Source organism: Mustela putorius, unplaced genomic scaffold, assembly GCF_011764305.1.
Source record: "Mustela putorius furo isolate JIRA1106 unplaced genomic scaffold, ASM1176430v1.1 tig00003853_pilon_pilon_pilon, whole genome shotgun sequence".
NCBI classification, from domain to species: Eukaryota; Metazoa; Chordata; class Mammalia; order Carnivora; family Mustelidae; genus Mustela; species Mustela putorius.
In genome coordinates, this window is record NW_025422005.1 from 77,768,006 (window position 1) to 77,790,005 (window position 22,000).

The 22,000-nt window shown below is 38.9% G+C and overlaps 1 protein-coding gene across 1 annotated transcript in view; it reads left to right on the forward strand.

Annotated features, from left to right (window-relative positions):
- The first annotated feature begins 3,178 nt into the window (after nt 1-3,178).
- The window catches only part of BTBD8 (BTB domain containing 8), a 104,154-nt gene continuing 85,332 nt past the window's right edge, over nt 3,179-22,000 (forward strand). Inside the window, exons 1-2 of the mRNA XM_004752601.2 lie at nt 3,179-3,519; nt 10,033-10,230. Coding sequence (XP_004752658.1) covers nt 3,371-3,519; nt 10,033-10,230 — 347 coding nt within the window. The 5' untranslated portion in view covers nt 3,179-3,370. The remainder of the gene's footprint in view (nt 3,520-10,032; nt 10,231-22,000) is intronic.

The following is a 22,000-nucleotide window of genomic DNA, read 5'->3' on the forward strand; positions in this document are numbered from 1 at the left end:
TAAAATGGTAGTTCTTAGAAGAGGGTTTTATTTTTTTCTGGTTTTTTTTTTTTGCCTTCCTAAATTGATTTTCACACATGAGAACCATGGTTAAGGCCAACCCAACCCAAAATTATAGATTTAGCTGTCTACCTTCAAAGTTCCTGTTAGGGTACGGAGTCGACCACCCCTCAATTAGACAGAGAACACTCTCAATAATGCAAGTCACACAGCGAGGTTTATTTCCAGCTAGCTGGGGTCCAAGTATCCACCTGGCGCAGCAGGTTTCAACAAGGACCCCAAGTCCTGAAAGCCAAGGGTTTATATAGCATTTTCAAGGCACTTCTTCATAGCTACATACATATCTTGCACCCGACTTTGACAGTTTAACTTTGTTTAACCTTTTGCCACCCCGGCGTCACCCTGGAGCCATCCTGGCGGTTAAGTGAGATTTAGGTTTAGAAGAAATTTAACTTTATTTACATTTCCTTCTGCCTCATCCTCCTTCAGTTTTATGGTGCTACCTCAGGCCTTGAGGAACTGAGCCATTTGTCTCTGGAAACTGGGCCATTGAAGAGATAGCCCTTTTTGTTGTAAATCATTGGGACATTTGCAAACCAAGGGAGATTCCTGTCTTGCAGGATTGTGATCTCTGCATGTTAACTATTTGTTTTTCTTTAACATTTTGTCCCTGTGGCACCACCACCTAACCGCCCTGGTGGTATATGATTAAGTTGTTTTTCCAGGTTTTAGCTACTTTCTCTTATCTCAAGTTACGTGTACAGTGTGGCCTGGTTAGGGACGCTCAATAAAATGGCTTCCCAGCCTTCAGGATGGCCATTCTTATGCTAACCCACTCTTACAGTGCAAGGTGCCGGCTTTTGCTTTGCCAAGATGGCTGTACTTAGGTCAGGGCTAGACTCGAGGTGGGTACAGCCTTGTTTTTCTTGGCCTCCACACCTGGAGCTCGTTTCTGGGACTTGTTTTTAAGTCCCTGGGGGAAGGGGAGCAGGGACAGTTTAAGGGTTAAACAACAAAGTTATTGTTTAAACTCAATGGAAACCTCTGGCTAAAATAAAAATATAAAATACGTCCTTGCAGTTCCCATTGTTTGTTCCTTAGGGTTCTCTTTTTTTCCTAAGTGTCTTTCAGGAAAAAAATCTGATCTCTTCACTTGCAGTAAGGTATAACTGACTCCACAGCCTGAATTAATTAAAATAAAAATAGTGCTTTAGGTAAAAATTTTCTAATGGTTAAATGGGAAGTATCATTGACCAGATTTTCGTTATTTATTTATTTATTTTTAAGTATTTTGATTTTTAAAAGGGCACTTTTTCTTTAATTACTTCACATAATCAATTGCCTAAGGTGTTTTAAGAGAATTAAATTATATGAACCAGAAACCATTCTGTCATCCTTTCCCAACCAGTGAGTTAATAATAAACGCAATTGTGGATGGTAAAAATGCCTGTTACCTCAGCTGATAAAGGGGCATGGTAGAACTCTTGCAGGACTTTGAAGGGAAAGAGTTGGTTGCTAGTCAGCCTAAGTTTTAATACTTAGACCACCACTACACTGACTGTGGCCTTTGCCAAATCACCTATTTTCTCATACCTCAACTTCCTCACCTGCAGATTAGGCTCATATTAGTGCCTAGCTAAATGGTGGTTGTGAAGATTGAGTTAATGCATTTAAAGCAGGAGAGCAGTTCTTTCACCTAATAAAAGCACTCAATAAATATTAGGTATTATTATTTTTGACACTCCTCTTTTCTACAGGAATAATTAAGAATCAGTTATCCAGTTATATTTTTCATTATTGATGTGTCTGAATATTTGAGAGGGGCATTATTTGGAGAAACAGCTACTTTCTGGCCAATCTTAAGGTACAAGGTCCATCTATTTTCCAAATACTTAGTATTTAGAAGAGACTCAGGGGACATAAGAACCAAATGTAACCTCTGACTCGTCTAAAAACCGATTCAAATCAAATCAAATCAACCACAAAGGATACTTTGTGCGAAGCTTCTGAATGAAGCGTAACTATTGAGCTTTCTTCCTTCCGAGGAGATAAGTTAAAAAATACCAAAAGATTTTTAAATGATATCTAGTCCAGCTATTTCCTTCAGGCTGAAATGTTCGAAATTCGATAGCTCACCAATCCATGCACTTCCCCATTCAATTAAAGGCTCTATCCCATTCAGCCTTACCTCCTCCCTTCCTCATCATAAATATTACGTCTTTGTATGCAAAGCGTTAGAATACAAGCGGATAGTTCCTTCGTTTTCTTCCTTTCTTTCTTCCTTCCTTCCTTCCTTCCTTCCAGTACAAAACTAATTTCCATAGGCCAAAATCTAGGTGTGGACAGGGCTATCCTCCCTCTGGAGGCTCTAGCGGAAGATTTATTCTTTGTCTGTTTCAGTTTCTGGTGACTTCCGGCATTCTTCTGCTTGTGGTCACATTGCCTTTTCCCTTCTAGGTATAATCTCTTTCTGCTGCTCTCTTATAAGAACACTTGTGATTGCGGGGAACCTGCTTCCCCCACCCCCCCGCCTGCCTCTCTGCCTACTTGTGATCTGTCTTTCTGCCAAATAAATAAATAAAATCTTAAAAGAAAGAAAGAAAAAAAAAGGAACACTTGTGATTGCATTCAGGGGCTATAATCTAGGATAATATCCCTATCCCAAGGTCACAAGCTGTTATTTCTCGGTTGAAGTTCAAGAGCGGTTATAGGAGACACTCCCTGGATTAGAAAGCGACCGGGGGCTTTTAGACTGTACACACCCTTTTCAGGGGACTCAGGAGTGTTCTCACTCTTGCTGATTTTACTTAGCTCTTTCCCCGATCCTCACATCCCCAGTTTTTCTTGCCTAAAGCAACAAAATAAGGGAGCGTGACTCGCCACCGTAAAGGGTCCTGTGAACCTATTTTTTCGTGGGGGGGGGGAGCGCTGACATCCCAGGAAGACATAACGTGGAAAGGTTCGCAGGTTGATCTGAACTTGGTTCGCAATAAAACTATTAAATTGAGTGATTGGCACCACCTCCAGCGCAAAGAGACCCAGGAAAAATAACCGGAGAGATTGGATACTCCCTAGACGTGGTTTGCTCCCAGGCAATGGGGGCGGGGTGCCTCCCGGCCTAAGTAAACAGAACTACTACGCCTGCGCACACCCTTCTGGGGTCACGTGTCGGCGCGAGCCTCCCAGATCGCCCCGCCGAGCTGCCCTGCTGCCGTAAGGGACCGTGTGCAACCGGGGAGGCGTCAACCTTTCTCTGAGGGGCGGATTCGGGTCGGACCTGAGCGTTGGGTCGGCAACGCCCCCTTCTTCCACAGCCGGCGATTGAGATCCCACACTGGGCCTGCGGGGTGCCTCGGTACCTTTGTAGGACATGGCCGGCTGTGGGGAGGGTAGCGCGGCGCCCATGGTACTTCTGGGGTCCCCTGGAGTTTGCAGTAAGGGGTTGCAAAGAAAGGGGCCCTGTGAGCGGCGCCGGCTGAAGGCGGTGGTGTCGGAGCAGCTCAGCCAGGATCTGCTCAGGTAGGAGGAGGCGGGAACTCTGGCTGCTTCAGTTCTTAAGGCATCTACCTCCGCCCCAGAAGCTGTGGCCCCTTCTCGGCCACTCCATCCCCCGCTCCTCCTTCTCCTCGCCTCAGGCTTTTGTGGGACGTCCACCAGTCTCCTCACTACAGAGCTGTTACCTCACCCTAAAAAACCCAGTCCCGAGCACCTCGGAGATAACGTACCAGATTAAAAACGGAAACCAAAATTAGTATCATAGTTATATGCAGCCCCCAGTTTATGACAGAATAAGACGACTAGGCTTAGTTCTGTTTTTTTTTGTTTGTTTGTTTGTTTGTTTTTTTTTTGACAGAGAGAGAGATCACAAGTAGGCAGAGAGAAAGGGGAAGCAGGCTCACTGCTGAGCAGAGAGCCCGATAAGGGGCTCGATCCCAGGACCCTGGGATCATGACCTGAGCCAAAGGCAGAGGCTTTAACCCACTGAGCCACCCAGGTGCCCCTAGGCTTAGTTTTTGAAAGACACATCACTAAGGTTGGAATGGATCCAGGCAGGTTTCATGGTACTGAAGAGTACACTTTAAAAAAAGAAGCTTAGTTTAAGAAAAACGTTAGGTATAAAAATGAATATTTACTTAGATTAAGGAAAAAATAGATTAGTGGAGTCTTGGAGGTCTTTTCTTCAGAATTTTATTTAAACAGTTTACCAGAAATATTTACGTAGAAATATTTCCTGACTGCAAACTGGTTTCCCCTCTTCACCTAGAACACTCTACAGCTCCCAGCAACTTCCCCCTCCCATGAGGACACAAGCAAGTGGAGGGATGTTCTGAAGCTTAACTCAGGCTCTAGTGAATCCGGTTAATGACATCTCAGTCTATAAAGAAAATAAAGCCTAGAAGTATTCCCTAGCCAATTGCCATTTCCACCAAAACTGATTTTGTAAGCTTTAGTGTGCATCAGAATCACCTGGAGGGCTTGTTAAAACTTAGATTTACTGGGTCCAAGACCATAATACTCATTCAGTTGGTCAGGAAGAGAGTCTTTGCATTTCTAACAAGGTCCCAGGTGATGCTGCTGCTGCTGCTAGCTGCTGAGTCACACTTTGAGAACTACTGAACTACAGTAAACATAATTACCACTAATAACCAACAGTTGTGCAGCATTCTGCTTTTTTTTTTTTTAAGTGCTTTCTATCCCCTACACTTAAGCTCCAGCAGCTATAAACTGTGCTTTCTATGTAGTAAAAAAAATTCCCTTTAATTTGGACTCATCTGCCAGAGATGCTGCTTTGTCTCCTCCAGTGAGGGATTAATGAAAAATATGGAGAAATAAAACTGAAGTTGTTCGGTTTCTAGGGCGAATCTGTAAGAATGAGGCACTCCTTCTTTTCAGTGACTTTATTCTTTGGATTGAATTGTAAGTGTTACGGTGTCAGGAATTTAAGGAAGATAAGATGTCTGATTTATATAAAGAAAATGAAATTCAGGTATAGTAGGTGAACTCATCTGAGCAGCAATTAAGGATAGGATCCTGAACTCCCAGGTTCCTATTACAAGCAAAAAAAAAGAAAGAAAAAGATGTAGCAGTTCTTTTTTTTTTTTTTTAACAAGAAAACTTCATATGTGTACCCAGCACCCTAATTCTTGTTCCAAATTAATCTTTTTCAAACACAGAAATAAAATGGATTTATTCTGCAAATATTAATGAAGTATCTGGCACCCACCATGTACCTAGATTTGTACTAGGTCCTGAAGAATCAAAGATTAATAAGACGTATCTTCGGTGTTGTGCTTACACTCCAGTAAGAGAGATAATAGTCAAACAAAAGTTATGGGGACTGGGGTGAGTTTAGGGAACATTTTTAGGGTGGTGTTTGATCTCTTGAGGATTAATTCCTAATTGATTAGGTAAAGATTAGGAAGGGAAAAGTCAGAGGATATCTCAGCAAAGGAAATTGCTTTTATAAAAACAGAGATTTGAAAGAGTTTGATATATTTTGGGAAAGCAAGTTGTATTAGATTCTTAAACATCAGGGAACAGAGACACCTCTGGGTGACCTGAGATAATAGAGTAGATGGAGAAGTGAGTAAAAAAACGGTTTCAGTGGTCAAAAAGCCAGATCTGTTGTAGAATTGGAAAGTTGCTTGGGATATAACAGCAATTATACAGTAAGACCTCATTGAGAAGTACACCATTATTCAGGACAGTTGTAATAAAAATACCTAAACTTATTGCTCTTCTACTATTAGCTAGATGCTGGGTTGACTACCCTGTGAAGTAAGTCTTGGTATTATTTCCATTTAACAGATAAGGAAACTGAGTATTAGGCATGAAGTGATAAGAGTCCAAATAAAAACCTTGACATTCTGACTCCAAAAACGTTAAAATAACTTGCCCAAGGTCATACAACCAGAATATGAGCCTACTCAGTCTGTTTTCTCTGCAAAAGTTATACAAAATGATTTTCTGGTAATTTATTTCCTTTATCTTTGCTTCTATCCTTACCCTTTCTTTTTCTTACTCTAGTTTGGATTTGCTCTGAAACTCTAATACAGTGTCATCACTTGGTTCCTGTTTATTATAGACCATCTCTGCTAGAGTTTACTTGTTTAACTACCACATTGGCTGATGGCTAACCTTGGCTCATTCCATTATTCATTCAGATGTCGTTAAGAGCATCAGAGTCATGTGCTACAAAGATGAGCCATATATGAATGATAAATGAATTTGGTAGCTTTTTGGGAGGGGATTGTGGGTATGGCCTGCAACCGAAGTGATAGCAGATGAGGGTGAATGGGTAAACTAAGACTAGATTGTGGAGGCCTTCTTTCTTTTTTTTTTTTTTTTTTATTTATTCATTTGAGAGAGAGACAGTGAGAGAGAGAACATGAGCGAGGAGAAGGTCAGAGAGAGAAGCAGACTCCCCGTGGAGCTGGGAGACCGATGCGGGACTCGATCCCGGGACTCCGGGATCATGACCTGAGCCGAAGGCAGTCGTCCAACCAACTGAGCCACCCAGGCGTCCCGAGGCCTTCTTTCTTTAGTGAAGGGTTTGGAATATATTGTGGAGGCAGTGGAGAGCCATTGGTGTTTTTAAAATAGAAAATTAACATTTAGTTCTTGAGTTGAGGGAAGAGAAATTAGAAACAAGGAAATTAGCTAGGAGATTTTGTAATAGTCAAGGGATACGTAAGGCAGTGGTGATGGAAAAAGGGGAAGGGATTCACATGTGCAAGTTGATGGGGTCGGTAACCAATTATATGTGGAGGTACAGGGGAAAGGAAACAAGCCAAGTCTTGGGGCATTTGAAAGGGAGGAGCATGGTGAATGTTGAGGAAGCCATATGTAGGAGACAATTGGAAATATGTCTGGAATTGAAAATGAAGGTTGGAATAGCAGATAGACAGTAAAGGTTGGTGGTATCATCAGCACCCAGTCGTTCAAGCCAAAAAAGAGAGGTTATTCCCTTCCATTCACCTACATTCAGTCACCACCTCCTGCCAATTTTATTACGAAAGTATATTTTAATTCTATTCCATAGTCTAGATCACCATTGATCTCTCCTGGCTCAAGCCAGCCTCAAGCCATCATTCATCTGTGTTGTGCATTAATTTTCTCATTCTCATTCTCATTTCCCTCTAATTCCTTGTCTACACAACTAATAGGTGATATTTTGGAAAATGAATTTGCCCATGTTTCTAATCATTTGGTGATTCGCCTTCAACTGTAAGATGGAATTAAACTCTTTGCCTCTTATTGGTCTTTATCCTAGCAGCTTCATCTGTCACTTCTTAGCCCCTCAATACTCTCTGCTGACCAGTCTGTAGCTTCATATTCACACATACCTTAGCAAGGAACGTGGAGCCAGGAACTAACTAACTATGACCTTGCCTTGCTGCCCTGACCAACTCTTATTTGATCTTTGAAATCTCATTTGGTTTTCTGGTCCTCTTTTATGCCTGTCTCTGAAAAAATTTTACTTATATGTGTTATTGACTATTTTACAGTCTTTAATTTTCAGGCCTGTCTTCCATACTATTCAGTAAAATCCTTGAGTGCACATGTTTTAGTCATCAATCTGTACCCAGTGCTTGGTACATTGAACATGCTTAATACATTTTTAGTGATAATCAGCAGTCCAAAATGCATTAGATTAGTGCAGCAGTGGGCTGAGAAATGAGATAGAAGCTGGACCTAGACATGAGTTGAGCTTTGATTCAACCTGCCCTTCTTCTAGACTTTACTATTAGATGAGCCAATAAACCCCCTTTAATATTTAAGCCAGTCTGAGTCGGATAATTCTGTTACTTATAACATACAAGATATTCTTGTAACTGATGTAAGTAGTATTATAAAATAAAAGACACTATATTTTCATGTTCACAATTTTTTAAACACATTACATTTTTTTTATTTAACAAATACTCATGAGCATGTATTAAGAACCAGGCAGATTCCCTAGTGATGTTATATGGTTACCAGCTGCATTGCTTTCTTATTCACTTGGGGAAGAATGGAGGATGGAGAAAAGGTAGATGGGAGGAAGGAATAAATTGATGTGCAGTTTGACTTTTTATTAATGTTTGAGAAACCAGTACATTATTGCATAACTCTATTTTTTTCAAAAGATTATTTATTTATTTATTTGACAGGCAGAGAGGCAGGTAGAGAGAGAGAGAGAGAGGAGGAAGCAGGCTCCCCACTGAGCAGGGAGTCTGATGCAGGGCTCCATCCCAGGACCCTGAGATCATGACCTGAGCTGAAGGCAGAGGCTTTAACCCACTGAGCCACCCAGGTGCCCCCATTTTTACACAACTTTAAAAACTACTTAATAAAAATAATTTATTGATTAAAATATTGACTAAAATGGGGGTGCCTGGGTGGCTCAGTGAGGAGCCTCTGCCTTCTGCTTGGGTCATGGTCCCGGGGTCCTGGGATCAGGCCCCGCTTTGGGTTCTCTGCTCAGCGGGGAGCCTGCTTCCGCCTCTTTCTCTGCCTGCCTCTCTGCCTACTTGCAATCTGTCAAATAAATAAATAAAATCTTAAAAAAAAATAAATAAAATATTGACTAAAATATTTCTGTTTGCTTATTGTTTCCAATGTTCTGAAAGTTTTGTGCTCTGAAGCATTTGTTTTTTTAGTGTAAAATACAACAAAATTGAACAAGCAGATACTGAGCTCTGTATACTGCATATACAGTTTTTGCCTTTGGGAATTTATTGTCTAGTAGAGAGAAATACTCAAAAAAATAATGATGCAGTGACAGAAGGGCTGTATAGAGGTATGCACTAGTTGTGTTGGGATCAGAGAGGAAGGAGCCGTTAACTTGGTCTTGGAGGAGTAAGAGTGTCAGTGGCAACATTCTAAGCTTTCACTGTAATGGATATCTTTATCCATTAGTTCTACCTCCTATAGTGTACTGGTGTGATTGCCAGGTATACCCTGTGATACGGAAGTCCTCTGAGAATACATATCTTGCCGAGGATAATGATACAGTGATATGAAGTATTATTTAGTATTTAGAGAGTAGAAATATATAGTTACCACAGTGACAAAAGATTATGACAGTTTGTATTATGATGCTGATTTCTGTTCTTCCATCACTTTACATGTAATCAGTGGGCTTTACCATAACCATGTGCATTAGTAAAGGGATTTGAATGGGTTACCCCATGAGCCCATCATTTTAATAATAGATTATAGCGTGATTTGTTCTATTTGTGTGAGGAAAAACCTGGAAAAGGGCTTAAATGTCACATTCTTGACGGCCAAGCCTGCATTTCAGACTTGATATTTAACAATAGTCAGAACAAAATGTACCAGTTTCTAATCTGTATTGTCTATTGTTATACTCAGCTTGCTTGTGTTGTTGACATTTTACTTTTTTTGCTTCTTTAGTAAGATTTTTAAAAACTTACTCTTTTCAGCAGTCAGTAACCATATTTGTGTTCTTTTTCTGAAATAAAGCTAAAGTAGGTACATTTTAAAGGAAAATCAATATAAAAAGCAGAATATAAATTTTTTTATGATCAGAAGGAATTAAAAAAATTTTTTTGAAAAAATAGTCTTACTCTTATGAGTGGAGTTACCTTTGTTTTCACAATAAATTTTATTTATTTTTTTTAAAGATCTTTTTTATTTATTTGACGGACAGAGATCACTAGGCAGAGAGGCAGGCTGGTGGGGGGGGCGGTAAGCAGGCTCCCCGCTGAGCAGAGAGCCTGCTGTGGGGCTTGATTGCAGGACCCTGAGACCATGACCTGAGATGAAGGCAGAGGCTTAACCCACAGAGCCATCCAGGTGCCCCATTCACTATAAATTTTAGAAAATTAGATTCTAAGCCAGTATTAAGCAGTGTTCTTTGGAATGAACTGAGAACAAACTCATTTTCATATTAAGCTATTTTAATTTTGTGACTTACCTTTGTATTTTTAGTGTGTGCTATTTTGAAAAATTATCTTATAGAAATGGGTATATTATATATTTCTGAGTATCACTAATTAAATTCTGGTTCCTTTTTATTCATTACAGGCTCCTAAGGGAAGAAATCCATACAGATGTTACTTTCTCTGTAGGTAATACTTTGTTCAAAGCACACAAGGCAGTCCTTTTAGCAAGGGTTCCTGACTTCTATTTTCATACTGTTGGACAGACATCTGATAATTTAACAAATCATGAGTCTATTGCTGTGGAGAACTTTGAAGCTTCAGAATTTAGAACATTTTTACAGTAAGTGCTTTATCTTTTTTCTCTCATATTTAATTCTAATATATAACTCTTTATCTTTTCAACACATATGTATGTTTTTATTTCCTGTACTTTCATATCTGTTTTATAACCTAAAAAAATCCATTCATTTACATTCCAAATTATCTTTGTAATAGTAGAGGCTAAGTATGAGTATCAGAGTATTAAGGGCTCAGTATTGGGAAAGACTAAGTACTAGTTTGAGATTGAGCATGAAAGAGGAGAAATAGTGTATTCTCTAGTAATTTGAATGAATTGCTCTGTGCCAAGGTTTTTTGACAGTGGCACTATTGACATATTGGATTGTATAATTCTTTGTTGTGGGATCTGTGCTATGCTGTGCATTTTAGGATGTTTAGCAACATCCCTCTCCTCTAGCCCTTAGATGCCAGTATTCTTCCTGAGTTTCCCCACCCCCAAGTTGTGACAATCAATATGGCCGCCAGATGTTGCCAAATGTCCTCTTGGGAGTAGAATTTAAAGATTTTATTTATTTATTTGACAGAGAGAGATCACAAGTAGGCAGAGAGGCAGGCAGAGAGAGAGAGGAGGAAGCAGGCTCCCTGCCAAACAGAGTCCGATGTGGGACTCGATCCCAGGACCCTGATTATCATGACCTGAGCCAAAGGCAGAGGCTTAACCCACTGAGCCACCCAGGCGCCCCTGTGTGATTTAGTTTATTTTTCTTCTTTTTATGCTCTGACATGCTTGAATAATCTGACTTCTTTATTATTTCAGAGTTTCTTCAATAAAACTCCTATATGCATAAATGGAAAATTATCTAACCTTGACTTACCCTGTGTATAAGAATAGTATGACATAATTTAAACAGATATTTTAAGTGCTATTCAAAAAATAATTCTCATTCCCCAGTATAGATCATCAGCTCATCATTGAGTTCTGACTATCAATTTTAAAATGTATACTTTTTTTTCCTAGTTTGTTGTGTAGTGACATTGTTCTAAGGACCAGGGTCTATAGTCAAGCCATGCCTACCACTTCTAACTGTGTGAATGTTGACTCATCACTTACTGTTAGCTTCCTTATCTGAAAAGTGGATATAATAACAGTGCTATTGTATCTCACAGTGTTATTGTGTGGGTTATGTGAGATGCTTATAAAGCACTTAGGACAGTGGGTTGGCATACAGTAAACACAGAATACATTTTATTTTATTTTACTTATTTATTTATTAAAGATTTTATTTATTTATTTGACAGAGAGAGAGATCACAAGCAGGCACCCACTGAGCAGTGAGCCCGATGCGAGGCTCCATCCCAGGACCCTAAGATCATGACCTGAGTCGAAAGCAGAGGCTTAACCCACTAGGCCACCCAGGCGCCCTGGAATACATTTTATTAAGTGTTATTTATAGTAGTAGGCCTATGGTAGGTTCTGTGAAATGATATATTTCTTGAGTGTATGTTTATTTTTATTTTATTTTCTTCTTTTTTAAAAATATTTTATTCTCAAGTAATGTCTACATCCGATGTGGGGCTCAAACAATCCGAGATCAAGAATTGCATTCTCTGTTGAGCCAGCCAGGCACCCCTTGAGCGAATGCTTAGATGAAGATCCATAGGATATGTCAGATTTTTATATATCAGAGAAAGGAAGAAACTATATCAATGTTTTCTTTTATTTATTGTCATGAAAAGTAATAGAAAAAAAATTAAGAGATAGCATGGTAGAGTGGAGGAGGCACTGGATTTGGCAACCCGGCAGAGATCTGCCTTTGGGCTGTGTATTATCTTGTTTTATGATTTCTGTGAGCCTCAGTTTTCTCATATTTAGAACAAGGAGGTTGGAGTAGATGGCTTTGTGCTTCATAGCACTTCACAGCCTCTATTTTAAGCACTTAATCACATTTTGTTTTATATTAAGTTAGTCATGTATGTCTGTGGTTATGTAAGCTCTTTGAAATGAGATCATCTCATTGATGTGAATGTCCTCAGTGGTATCTCTTGTAGTGTCTTGCACAGAGAAAGTGCTTGTGACATACCCCTTCTTTTTTCTAGCAGAGTGTATTGAAATTTCATCTATATAAAGTATAAGAAGATTATAATATAAAATATGGAGATTAATTTTTTCAGTGCAACTTCTGAAAAATAAATTTTTAAATTTTACTTATGAAATTCAGTTCTTTATTGCACATCTTTTTCTTTAGATAACCAAAAAATTTTTTTGAAATATTGTTATATTGCTACTTATTACAGAGTCCTTTGGTATTATGCACTTGAGTTAGAGTGGGAAATACAGTCTGTGAAAAATTGTTTTATATATAGCAGCATCATATATGATTCAAATGATTGACAATGGGAAATAGTTCTTGCTTCATGACCTTGTGATTAAAATTCAAAAATTCAACTTAACATCATAAAAATCTGATTTTCTAAGAAGACATACCCTGTTGTAGTTGTCAGAGAGTGTGTGTGTGTGTGTGTGTGTAAAGAAAAGAGGAAAGACCTTTTTTCTTTAACTCTTCACTTATTTATTCCACAGTCTTTTTTTTTTTAAAGAGGAATCACCTTTAAATTTACAACTTAACATCAATTACTGGGGGATGCTAAGATAACTTGTCAGTAAGGTATAAACACATAGAACAGCACAGAGCAAAAGATTGTGTTTCCTCTGCAGCTTTTTCAGTTAATGGTTATTTTCTCTCACATTTCTTATACTAGCAGGGTTGGAAGTGGGTGGGATAGGTGTCTTGTTGTATTCACTGTATTTAAGTATATTTTCTTATTTTCTGTATCATTGATACTCTGGCATCTGGAGCCTCACTGACTGGGCAGAGACTGCTCCTCTTAGGGTTGGGTAATTCATGTGAGCATACCAGGTAATCCTAAATCTATTCTAACACCTTGTCTTTCTGATTCTTATACTCTACAAGGCAGTATTCCTTGCCCTAATCTTCCCAGGGCCAAGTACTAGGCAACTAAAGACCATCCTCTTAGCCCAGAGCATCCCCCACCCACTCCCAGCCCCAATTATTAAAACTGTCTATTATTAAGCTTCTTCAGCTGTTTACTTTGCCCCACTCACTCCTTTCCACAGAAAACATAATAAAGGCTTCTGCGTTGTGCTTAGATCTCCCTCCTTCTTCTTCCAGATCAATCCTATTGCTTCCCCATGTAGCCATTCCTGATGTGGTACCTCTTTCCCCTTGGGGACTGTAAATTACAAACTGTCTTTTCAATGGCAATCATTTCTTAATCACTTGGCCTCAGCATACCTGAATAAAACTAATTCCCAGGTGCATTTTAAAACATTTAAAAACCAATTGCTGCCTTCAGATATTTTTCCTCCATCTTCCTAAACTTCTTTGAATCTCATCTTGCCAGTCTATATCAGTAGCCAGTCATCTATAGCCCCTTAAGTCAGTCCTCCTCATTTTTTCTTTCTTTCTTACTTTTTAAAAAATATGTTAATTAAGTGATTTTTAATTTTAATTTTAGTATAGTTAATATACAGTATTGTATTAGTTTCAGGTGTACAATACACAGTGGTCATCATGATAAGTGTACTCTTAATCCCCTTCATCTGTTTCACCCATCCCCCCCACCTCCCCTCTGGTAGCCATCTGTTTGTTCTTTATAGTTAAGAGCCTGCTTTTTAGTTTCTCTTTTCTTCTTTGTTCATTTGTTTTGTTTCTTAAATCCCACAAATGAGTGAAATCATATGGTATTTGTCTTTCTCTGACTTACTTCCCTTAACATTATATCCTCTTGATCCACTCATGTTGTTGCAATTGGCAAGATTTCATTCTTTTTTATGACTCAGTAATATTTTATTGTGTATATATACTACACCTTCTTTATCCATTCATCTCTTGATGGACACTTGGGTTGCTTCCATATGGTGGTTATTGTTAAAGTTTTTATTTATTTGACTCAGAGATAGAGAGTACAAGTAGGCAGAGCAGCAGGCAGAGGGAGAGGGAGAGGAAGAAGCAGGCTCTCCGCTGAGCAGGTAGCCCAATATGGGACTCGATCCCAGGACCCTGGGATCATGACCTGAGCTGAAGGCAACTGCTCAACTGAGCCACCCAGGCACCCCCATAACTTGGTTATTGTAAATAATGCTGCAGTCAACATAGGGGTACATATAATAATTTTTTTTCCAATAAGTGTTTTTGTGTTCTTTGGATAAATACCCAGTAGTGGAATTACTGGGTCATATAGTAATTCTATTTTTAACTTTTTGAGGAACCTCCATGCTGTTGTCTACAGTGACTGCACCAGTTTGCATTCCTACCAATAGTGTGTGAGAGTTCCACTTTCTCCACATCCTTGCCAGTGCTTGTTTCTTATCTTCTAGCCATTCTGAGAGGTGTGGGGTGATACCTCATCGTGGGTTTGATTTGCATTTCTCTGATAATGAGTGCGTTTGAACATCTTTTTATGTTTCTGTTGCCATCTGTCTGTATTGTTTGGAAAAATTCCTACTCAGGTCTTCTGCCCATTTTTTATTTTATTTTATTTTTATTTTTTTAAAGATTTTTATTTATTTGTTAGAGAGAGATACAGAGCGCAAGCACAGGCAGACAGAGTGGCAGGCTAGAGGCAGAGGGAGAAGCAGGCTCCTTGCTGAGCAAGGAGCCCAATGTGGGACTCGATCCCAGGATGCTGGGATCATGACCTGAGCCGAAGGCAGCCGCTTAACCAACTGAGCCACCCAGGTGTCCCTCTTCTGCCCATTTTTAAATGAGATTATTTGGGGGTTTTTTGGTGTGGAGTTATATAAGTTCTTTATATATTTTGGATACTGACCCTTTATTGGTTATGTCATTTATAAATATCTTCTTCCATTCACTGGATTGTCTTAGTTTCACTGACTGCTTCCTTGACTGTGCAGAAGCTTTTTATTTTGATATAGTCCCAGTAGTTTATTATTGCTTTTATTTCCCTTGCTTCAGGAGACATATCTAGAAAAATGTTGATATGGTTGATATCAGAGGTCTTACTGCCTGTACTCTTCTTTTCAAGGATTTTAATGGTTTCAGATCTCTCATTTAAGTCCTTAACTCATGTCGAGTTTATTTATATGCATAGTGTGAGAAGGTGGTTGAGTTTCATTATTTTGCTTGTAATTTTCCCAGCACCATTTGTTGAAAAGAATTTTCCCCATTGGATATTCTTGCCTCCTTTATCGGAGATTGGTTTACCGTATAATCGTGGGTTTATTTCTGGGTTCTCTATCCTGTTTCACTAATCTATACCTATATTTTTATGCCAGTACCATACTGTTTTGATTACTGTAGTTTTGTAGTATATCTTGAAATCTGGGATTGTGGTATCTCCAGCTTTGTTTCTTTTTCAAGATTGTTTTGGCTATTCAGTGTCTTTTGTGGTTCCATACAAATTTTAAGGTTGTTTGTTCTAGTTCTGTGAAAAATGCTATTGGTATTTTGATAGGGATTGCATTATGTAGATTGTTTTGGGTATTATAGACATTTTTTTTTTAAATATTTTATTTATTTGTCAGAAAGAGAGAGAGTGAGAGCGAGCACAGGCAGACAGAGTGGAAGGCAGAGGCAGAAGCAGACTCCCTGCGGAGCAAGGAGCCTGATGTGGGACTCGATCCCAGGACGCCGGGATCATGACCTGAGCCGAAGGCAGCTGCTTAACCAACTGAGCCACCCAGGCATCCCTATTATAGACATTTTTAAAAAAGATTATTTATTTATTTATTTTAGAGAGGGCATGAGCAGGGGGAGGGGCAAAGAGAGAGGGGGAGGAAGAGGGAAAGAATACCAAGCAGACTCTGCGCTGAGTGTGGACCCCGATTCTGGGCTTGATCTCCCAACCCTGGGATCATGACCTGAGCTAAAATGAAGAGTTGGTTGCTTAACTGACTGAGCAAACCCAGGAGCCCCTAGCAGTATAGACATTTTAACAATAGTTGTTCTTCCAATCCATGAGCATGGAATATATTTCCATTTCATTGTGTCATCTTCAGTTTCTCTCATCAATGTTTTATAGTTCTCAGAGTACAGGTCTTTCACCTCCTTGTTTAGTTTTATTCCTAAGTATCTTATTATTTTTGATGTGATTGTAAATGGGATTGTTTTTTAATTTCTCTTTGTGTTGCTTCTTTATTAGTGTATAGAAATGCAATGGATTTTTTTATGTTGATTTTGAATCCTGCGACTTTAGTGAATTTATTTATTGGTTCTAGTAGTTTTTTGATGGAGTGTTTAGAATTTTCTGTATATAGTATCATGTCATCTGCCAATAGTGAAAGTTTTACTTCTTTACCAATTTGGAAGACTTTTATTTCTTCTTTCTCTATGAATACTGTGGCTAAGACTTCTAATACTGTGTTGAATAAAAGTGGTAAGAGTAGACATCCTTGTCTTGTTTCTGATCTTAGTGGAAAGGCTCTCAGTTTTTTCCCACTGAGGAGGATGTTAGCTCTGGGTTTTTCGTATATGGCCTTTATTTTGTTGAGGTATGTTCCCTCTAAATCTACATTATTGAGGATTTTTTTTTTTCGTGAGTGGATATTGTACTTTGTCAAGTACTTTTTCTGTATCTTTTGGGATGATCATATGGTTTTTATTATTTCTCTTGTTGATGTGGTGTATCACATTGATTGTGTTGTGGATATTGAATCCTGGAAATAAATCCTACTTGATCATGATAAGTGATTTTTTTTAATGGATTGTTGGATTTGATTTGCTAATACTTTGTTAAGGATTTTTGCATCTATATTCATCAGACGTATTGACCTGTAGTTTTCTTTTCTTTTTTTAAGGTATCTTTATCTGGTATTACTATCAGGGTAATGCTGGGCTTATGGAATAATTTGGAAGCTATCTTTCCTTTTTTTTTTGAGAAGAATAGTTTTGTTTTGTTTTGTTTTTTTTTTTTTTTTGACAGAGAGAGAGAGAGAGAGAGAAAGCAAGCACAAGCAGTGCAAGTAGGAAAGGGAGAAGCAGACTCCCTGCTGAGGGAGCCCGATGCTGGGCTTGATCCCAGGACACTGAGATCAGGATCTGAGCCAAAGGCAGACACTTAATGGACTGAGCCACCTAGGTGCTGGAGAAGAATAGGTATTAACTCTTCTTTAAATGTTTGTTGGAATTCACCTGTGAAGCTGTCTGGTCTTAGACTTTTGTTTGTTGGGAGTTTTTTTTTTTTTTTTTAAATTACTAATTTAATTTCATTGCTGGTGATTGGCCTGTTCAAATTTTCTATTTCTCCTGATTCAGTTTTGGGTGGTTATATATTTCTAGGAATTTATATATGTCTTCTAGGTTGTCTGGTTTATTGGCATATGATTTTTCATAATATTCTCTTATAATCCTTTGTGTTTCTGTGGTGTTATTATTTCTCCTCTTTCTTTTTTTATGTTTATTTGTGTTCTCGCGCTCTCTCCTTTTTTATGAGTTTAGATTAAAGTTTATCAATTTTGTTGACCTTTTCAAAGTGTCATCTCCTGGTTTCATTGATACATTCTATTGTTTTTTGGTTTCTATTTCACTTATTTCTGCTCTAATCTTTATTTCTTTCCTTCTGGCTTTGTTTTGTTTTGTTTTTCTAGCTCCCTTTGGTGTTACATTAAGTTGTTTATTTGAAATTTTTACTGTTTTTGAAGTAGGCCTAAATTGCTGCAGTGTTGACCCTTAGGGCTTTTTTGCTGCATCCCAAAGATTTTGAACCATTATTGTTTTCATTTTCTTTGTCTCCATGTATTTGTTTTCCCTCTTTGATTTCTGGGTTAACCCATTAATTGTTTTGTAACATGTTATTTAACCTCCATGTATGTGTGTTCTTTTCAGATTTTTTTCTTATGGTTGATTGCTAGTTTCATAGCATTGTGATTAGAAAAGATTTATGGCATGGCTTTGATCTTTTTAAGTTTGTTGAGATTTGTTATGTGACCTAACATGTGATCTATACTGGAGAGTGCTGTGTTTGCATTTGAAGAGAATTTGTAGGGGTGCCTCAGTGGGTTAAAGCCTCTGCCTTCAGCTCAGGCTCTAGGATCAAGGTCCTGAGATTGGGCCCCACGTCGGGCTCTCTGCTTGGTGGGGAGCCTGCTTCCTCCTCTCTCTCTCTCTCTGCCTACTTGTGATCTCTGTTAAAAAAAAAAAAATCTTTGAAGAAAATTTGGATTCTCCAGTTTTAGGATGGAATGTTCTGATTATATCCGTTAGATCCATCTGGTTCCATGTTTCTTTGTGGATTCTGTTTGGATCATCTGCCCATTGATGTTAAGTGGAGTATTGAAGTTCTTTGTTATTATCGTATTACTATTGGTTACTTCCTTTATGTTTATTATTAACTGTGTTATATATTTGGGTGCTCCCATTTTGGGTGCATAAATATGTACAATTATTTTATATCTGCTTGTTGGATTGTTCCCTTTATGATTACATAGTGTCCTTCTCTGTCTCTTTGTTTTGAAGTCTATTTTGTCCAATATAAGTATTGCTCCTGTGGCTTTCTTTTCACTACCATTTGCATGATGATTGCTTTTCCCTTAATTTCAATCTGCATGTGTCTTTAGTGTGAAATGAGTCTCTTGTAGGCAGCATATAGATGGTTCCTGCTTTTTTATCTATTCTGTCACCCTGTGTCTTCTGATTGGAGCATTTAATGCATTTTCATTCTATGTAACTATTGAAAGGTATGGACTTATTGCCATTTTGCTACTTCTAATGGTTGTTTTTGTAGTTCTTCTCTTCCTTTCTTACTCTCTTCTCTTACAGTTTGCTGGCTTTCTTTAGCGATATACTTGAATTCCTTTCTCTTTATTTTTTGATATCTATTACTGGTTTTAGTTTGTGATTATCATTAGGTTTATGTATGTTATCTTACACATATAGCAGTCCATATTACATTGATGATTCCTTAAGTTTGAACACATTCTTAACTCCCCTCCCCCTAGCCCTGCCACATTTTAGGTATATGGTGTCATATTTTACATCCTTCTATTTTAGGAATCCCTTGACTGATTTTAGTAGATAAACTTAATTTTACTGCTTTTGTATTCTGGATTTTTTTTTTTAAACAGCTATTTGTGGTCATTTCTTTCCACTGAAGGAGTTCCCTTTAAAATTCTGGTTTAGTGGTGATGAATTCCTTTAACATTTGTTTGTCTGGGAACTCTTGATCTCTTCTTCATTTGTCAATGATGGCCTTGGTAGATAGAGTATTCTTGGCTGCAGATTTTTTTCCTTTCGGCACGTTGAATATATCATGCCATTTTCTTCTGGTTTGCAAAGTTTCTGCTGAAAAGTTTCTAGCCTTACTGGGTTTTCCCTTGTATGTAACTGTTTTCTTTTCTATTTCTGCTTTTAAAATTCTTTATAACCACTTTTCACCATTTTAATAACTGTGTGTCTTGGTGTGGACCTCCATGGGTTGATTTTATTGAGTACTGTCTTTGCCTCCTGGATCTTTATTTCTGTTTCCTTCCCTAGATTCAGTAAGTTTTCAGGCATTATTTTTCAGATAAATTTTCTGCTCCCTTTTCTGTCTCTTCTTTTTGGATCCCTGTAATGCAAATGTTATTATATTTGGTGTTGTCACAGCAAATGTTACTATATTTGGTGGTGTTGCAGGGTTCCTGTAGTCTGTTTTGATTCTTTTATTACTATTTTTCTCTCTCCTTTTTAGCTGGATTGCTTTCCATTACTCTGGCCTCCAAGTCGCTCATCCATTTTTTTGCTTCCTCTAGTCTGCTATTTATTCTCTCTAGTGTATTTTTAATTTCAGTTACTGAGTTCTTCTGTGATTGGTTCTTTTCCATATTTACTCAGTGTCCCACTGAGGTTCTCCACTCTTTCCTCAAGTCCAGTGAGTATCTTCATGACAATTACTGTAAATTCTCTATCAGACATATTAATCTCCATTTTGTTTAGGTGTCCTGCTGTGATTTTGTCCTGTTCTTTCATGTGTACATATTCTCCTGTCTCCTCATTTTATCTAACTCTCTGTATCTGTTTCTATGTGTTAGGAAAGTCAGCTATCTCTTCTCCTCATGAAAGTAGTGGTCTTATAAAGAAGAGGTCTTATAGTGCTCTATTGTGCTGTGTCTCCTGTTCACCAGAGCCTGGCTCTTCAGAGATATCTTTTATATGTGGTGAATGTACCCTAGTGTTGTTGTTGAACCACATTTACCTTCAGTCTAGTTGTCTACAATAGCTCTCTTTGCTTGTTGTGAGCAGGATTTGGTCCCTTTGTTGTTAGTGGGCCTGTCTGGGGCTTCCTTGGGCTTAACTGAGTCAGACCAGCCATTTGCCAGAGATGCAATTGCATGGAACCACAGGGGTTTCCCCCATGTTGTCTCCTGAGAAGCTTTCATTGGTGGGTGGGCCTGGAGTGAAACCGGATGTCTGTCCCCAGCCCACTGCTAGGGCTGCATTTAGAGTTTGTGTGTGTTGTTAATTTCCCATCTCCTAGGGCAGGAGTCACATTGAAGTGTTGATGGCTTCTGTCAGTGGCTTGTACACTGCCAGAATTATGGCACTGCTTTGGATGGGCTTCAGCCAAGAATGTATTCAATGGGGCAGGCCTGCATCAGATTGAGGGATGGGTGTGAGTAGGTCTGTGTCAGTCAGTTGTGGGTCGGGGTCTGCAGCCCCTAGGGAAAAGTCCTGCCAAGGCTGTGATGCAGAGGCATTTCTGCAGGAGAATAAGGGTGTGGAGCATGCTTTAGCGTATACATGGAGAGTGTACATGCTCTGCTTATTCCCGCAGGTGCCTTTGTATCTAGGCATTAGTGTTGGGGAGGGAAATGGTCCTGAGCAGCTGTTTGTTCTTGGAGAAGTTCCCTAAGATCCCTGCTTCTCCAGCACACACTCTTGAGATTAGTAAATAAATCCCCTTCCCATATACCTTAGATGCACAAGCTCCTGCTTTTATGCTGTATTTCTCCTGGCTGTTTGTTGTGCTCGCTCTTTAAAGAAGGGGGCTTCTGGCTATCCCAGAGCTCTGCCTACTGATTTTTTAAGGTTCCAGATGTTAAGCCCCACTGATTGTTAAGTACATATGGTTTTCAAAGCCAAATGTAATCGGGATCATCTTTCCCATGTGGCTACCCCATGGCCAGTGTCTGATCCTCTTCACACTCATGGCGTCCCTCTCTCCCACAGTCCCGAGGGCTGTTGGCTCCTAACAGCATCTCTGCCCTTCCTGCCCTTTTTGATGGGCCTCTTCTGTACATCTAGCTGTGGAGAGTCTGTTCTACCAGTCTTCACTTTGTTTCCTAGGTTATTACACAGATGTGGGTGTTATCTAATTGTATCCATGGGAGGCATGTGCTCAGTTGCTCTTGCATGAACTCTTGGTAATTAAAATTGCAATGTAGGTCATGTTTCCAATATCGTGGCCTCTTGGTTTCTTTAATTCTTGTCTTCCAGTAATCTTGTTCTCCATGTTACCTCACTACCATGTCAAATCCTAAATCGTGTCATTATCAATAACGGCAATCCTCCGTAATCTTGATCCCAGACATTTCAACTTCTAACTTGTACTTCCCATTTCTCTACCTCACTCTTTTAAAACTCCCAAATCTAATAACTTACTGATACTCATCAGGACCTGCAATGACTCTTACCACAGTTTATTGTCTTTGATCCTCTTATGTCCTTATTTCTATCCTTACTTAGTTTAAATATTTTTATCTGTCATTATATCACTTCCTTTACATACAGCTTCTTTTCCCTTGTCCCCTCTGAATTTATCTTATATGCACAGCAAAGCCCCAACCTTAAATCCATTCCCGCATTCACACAATT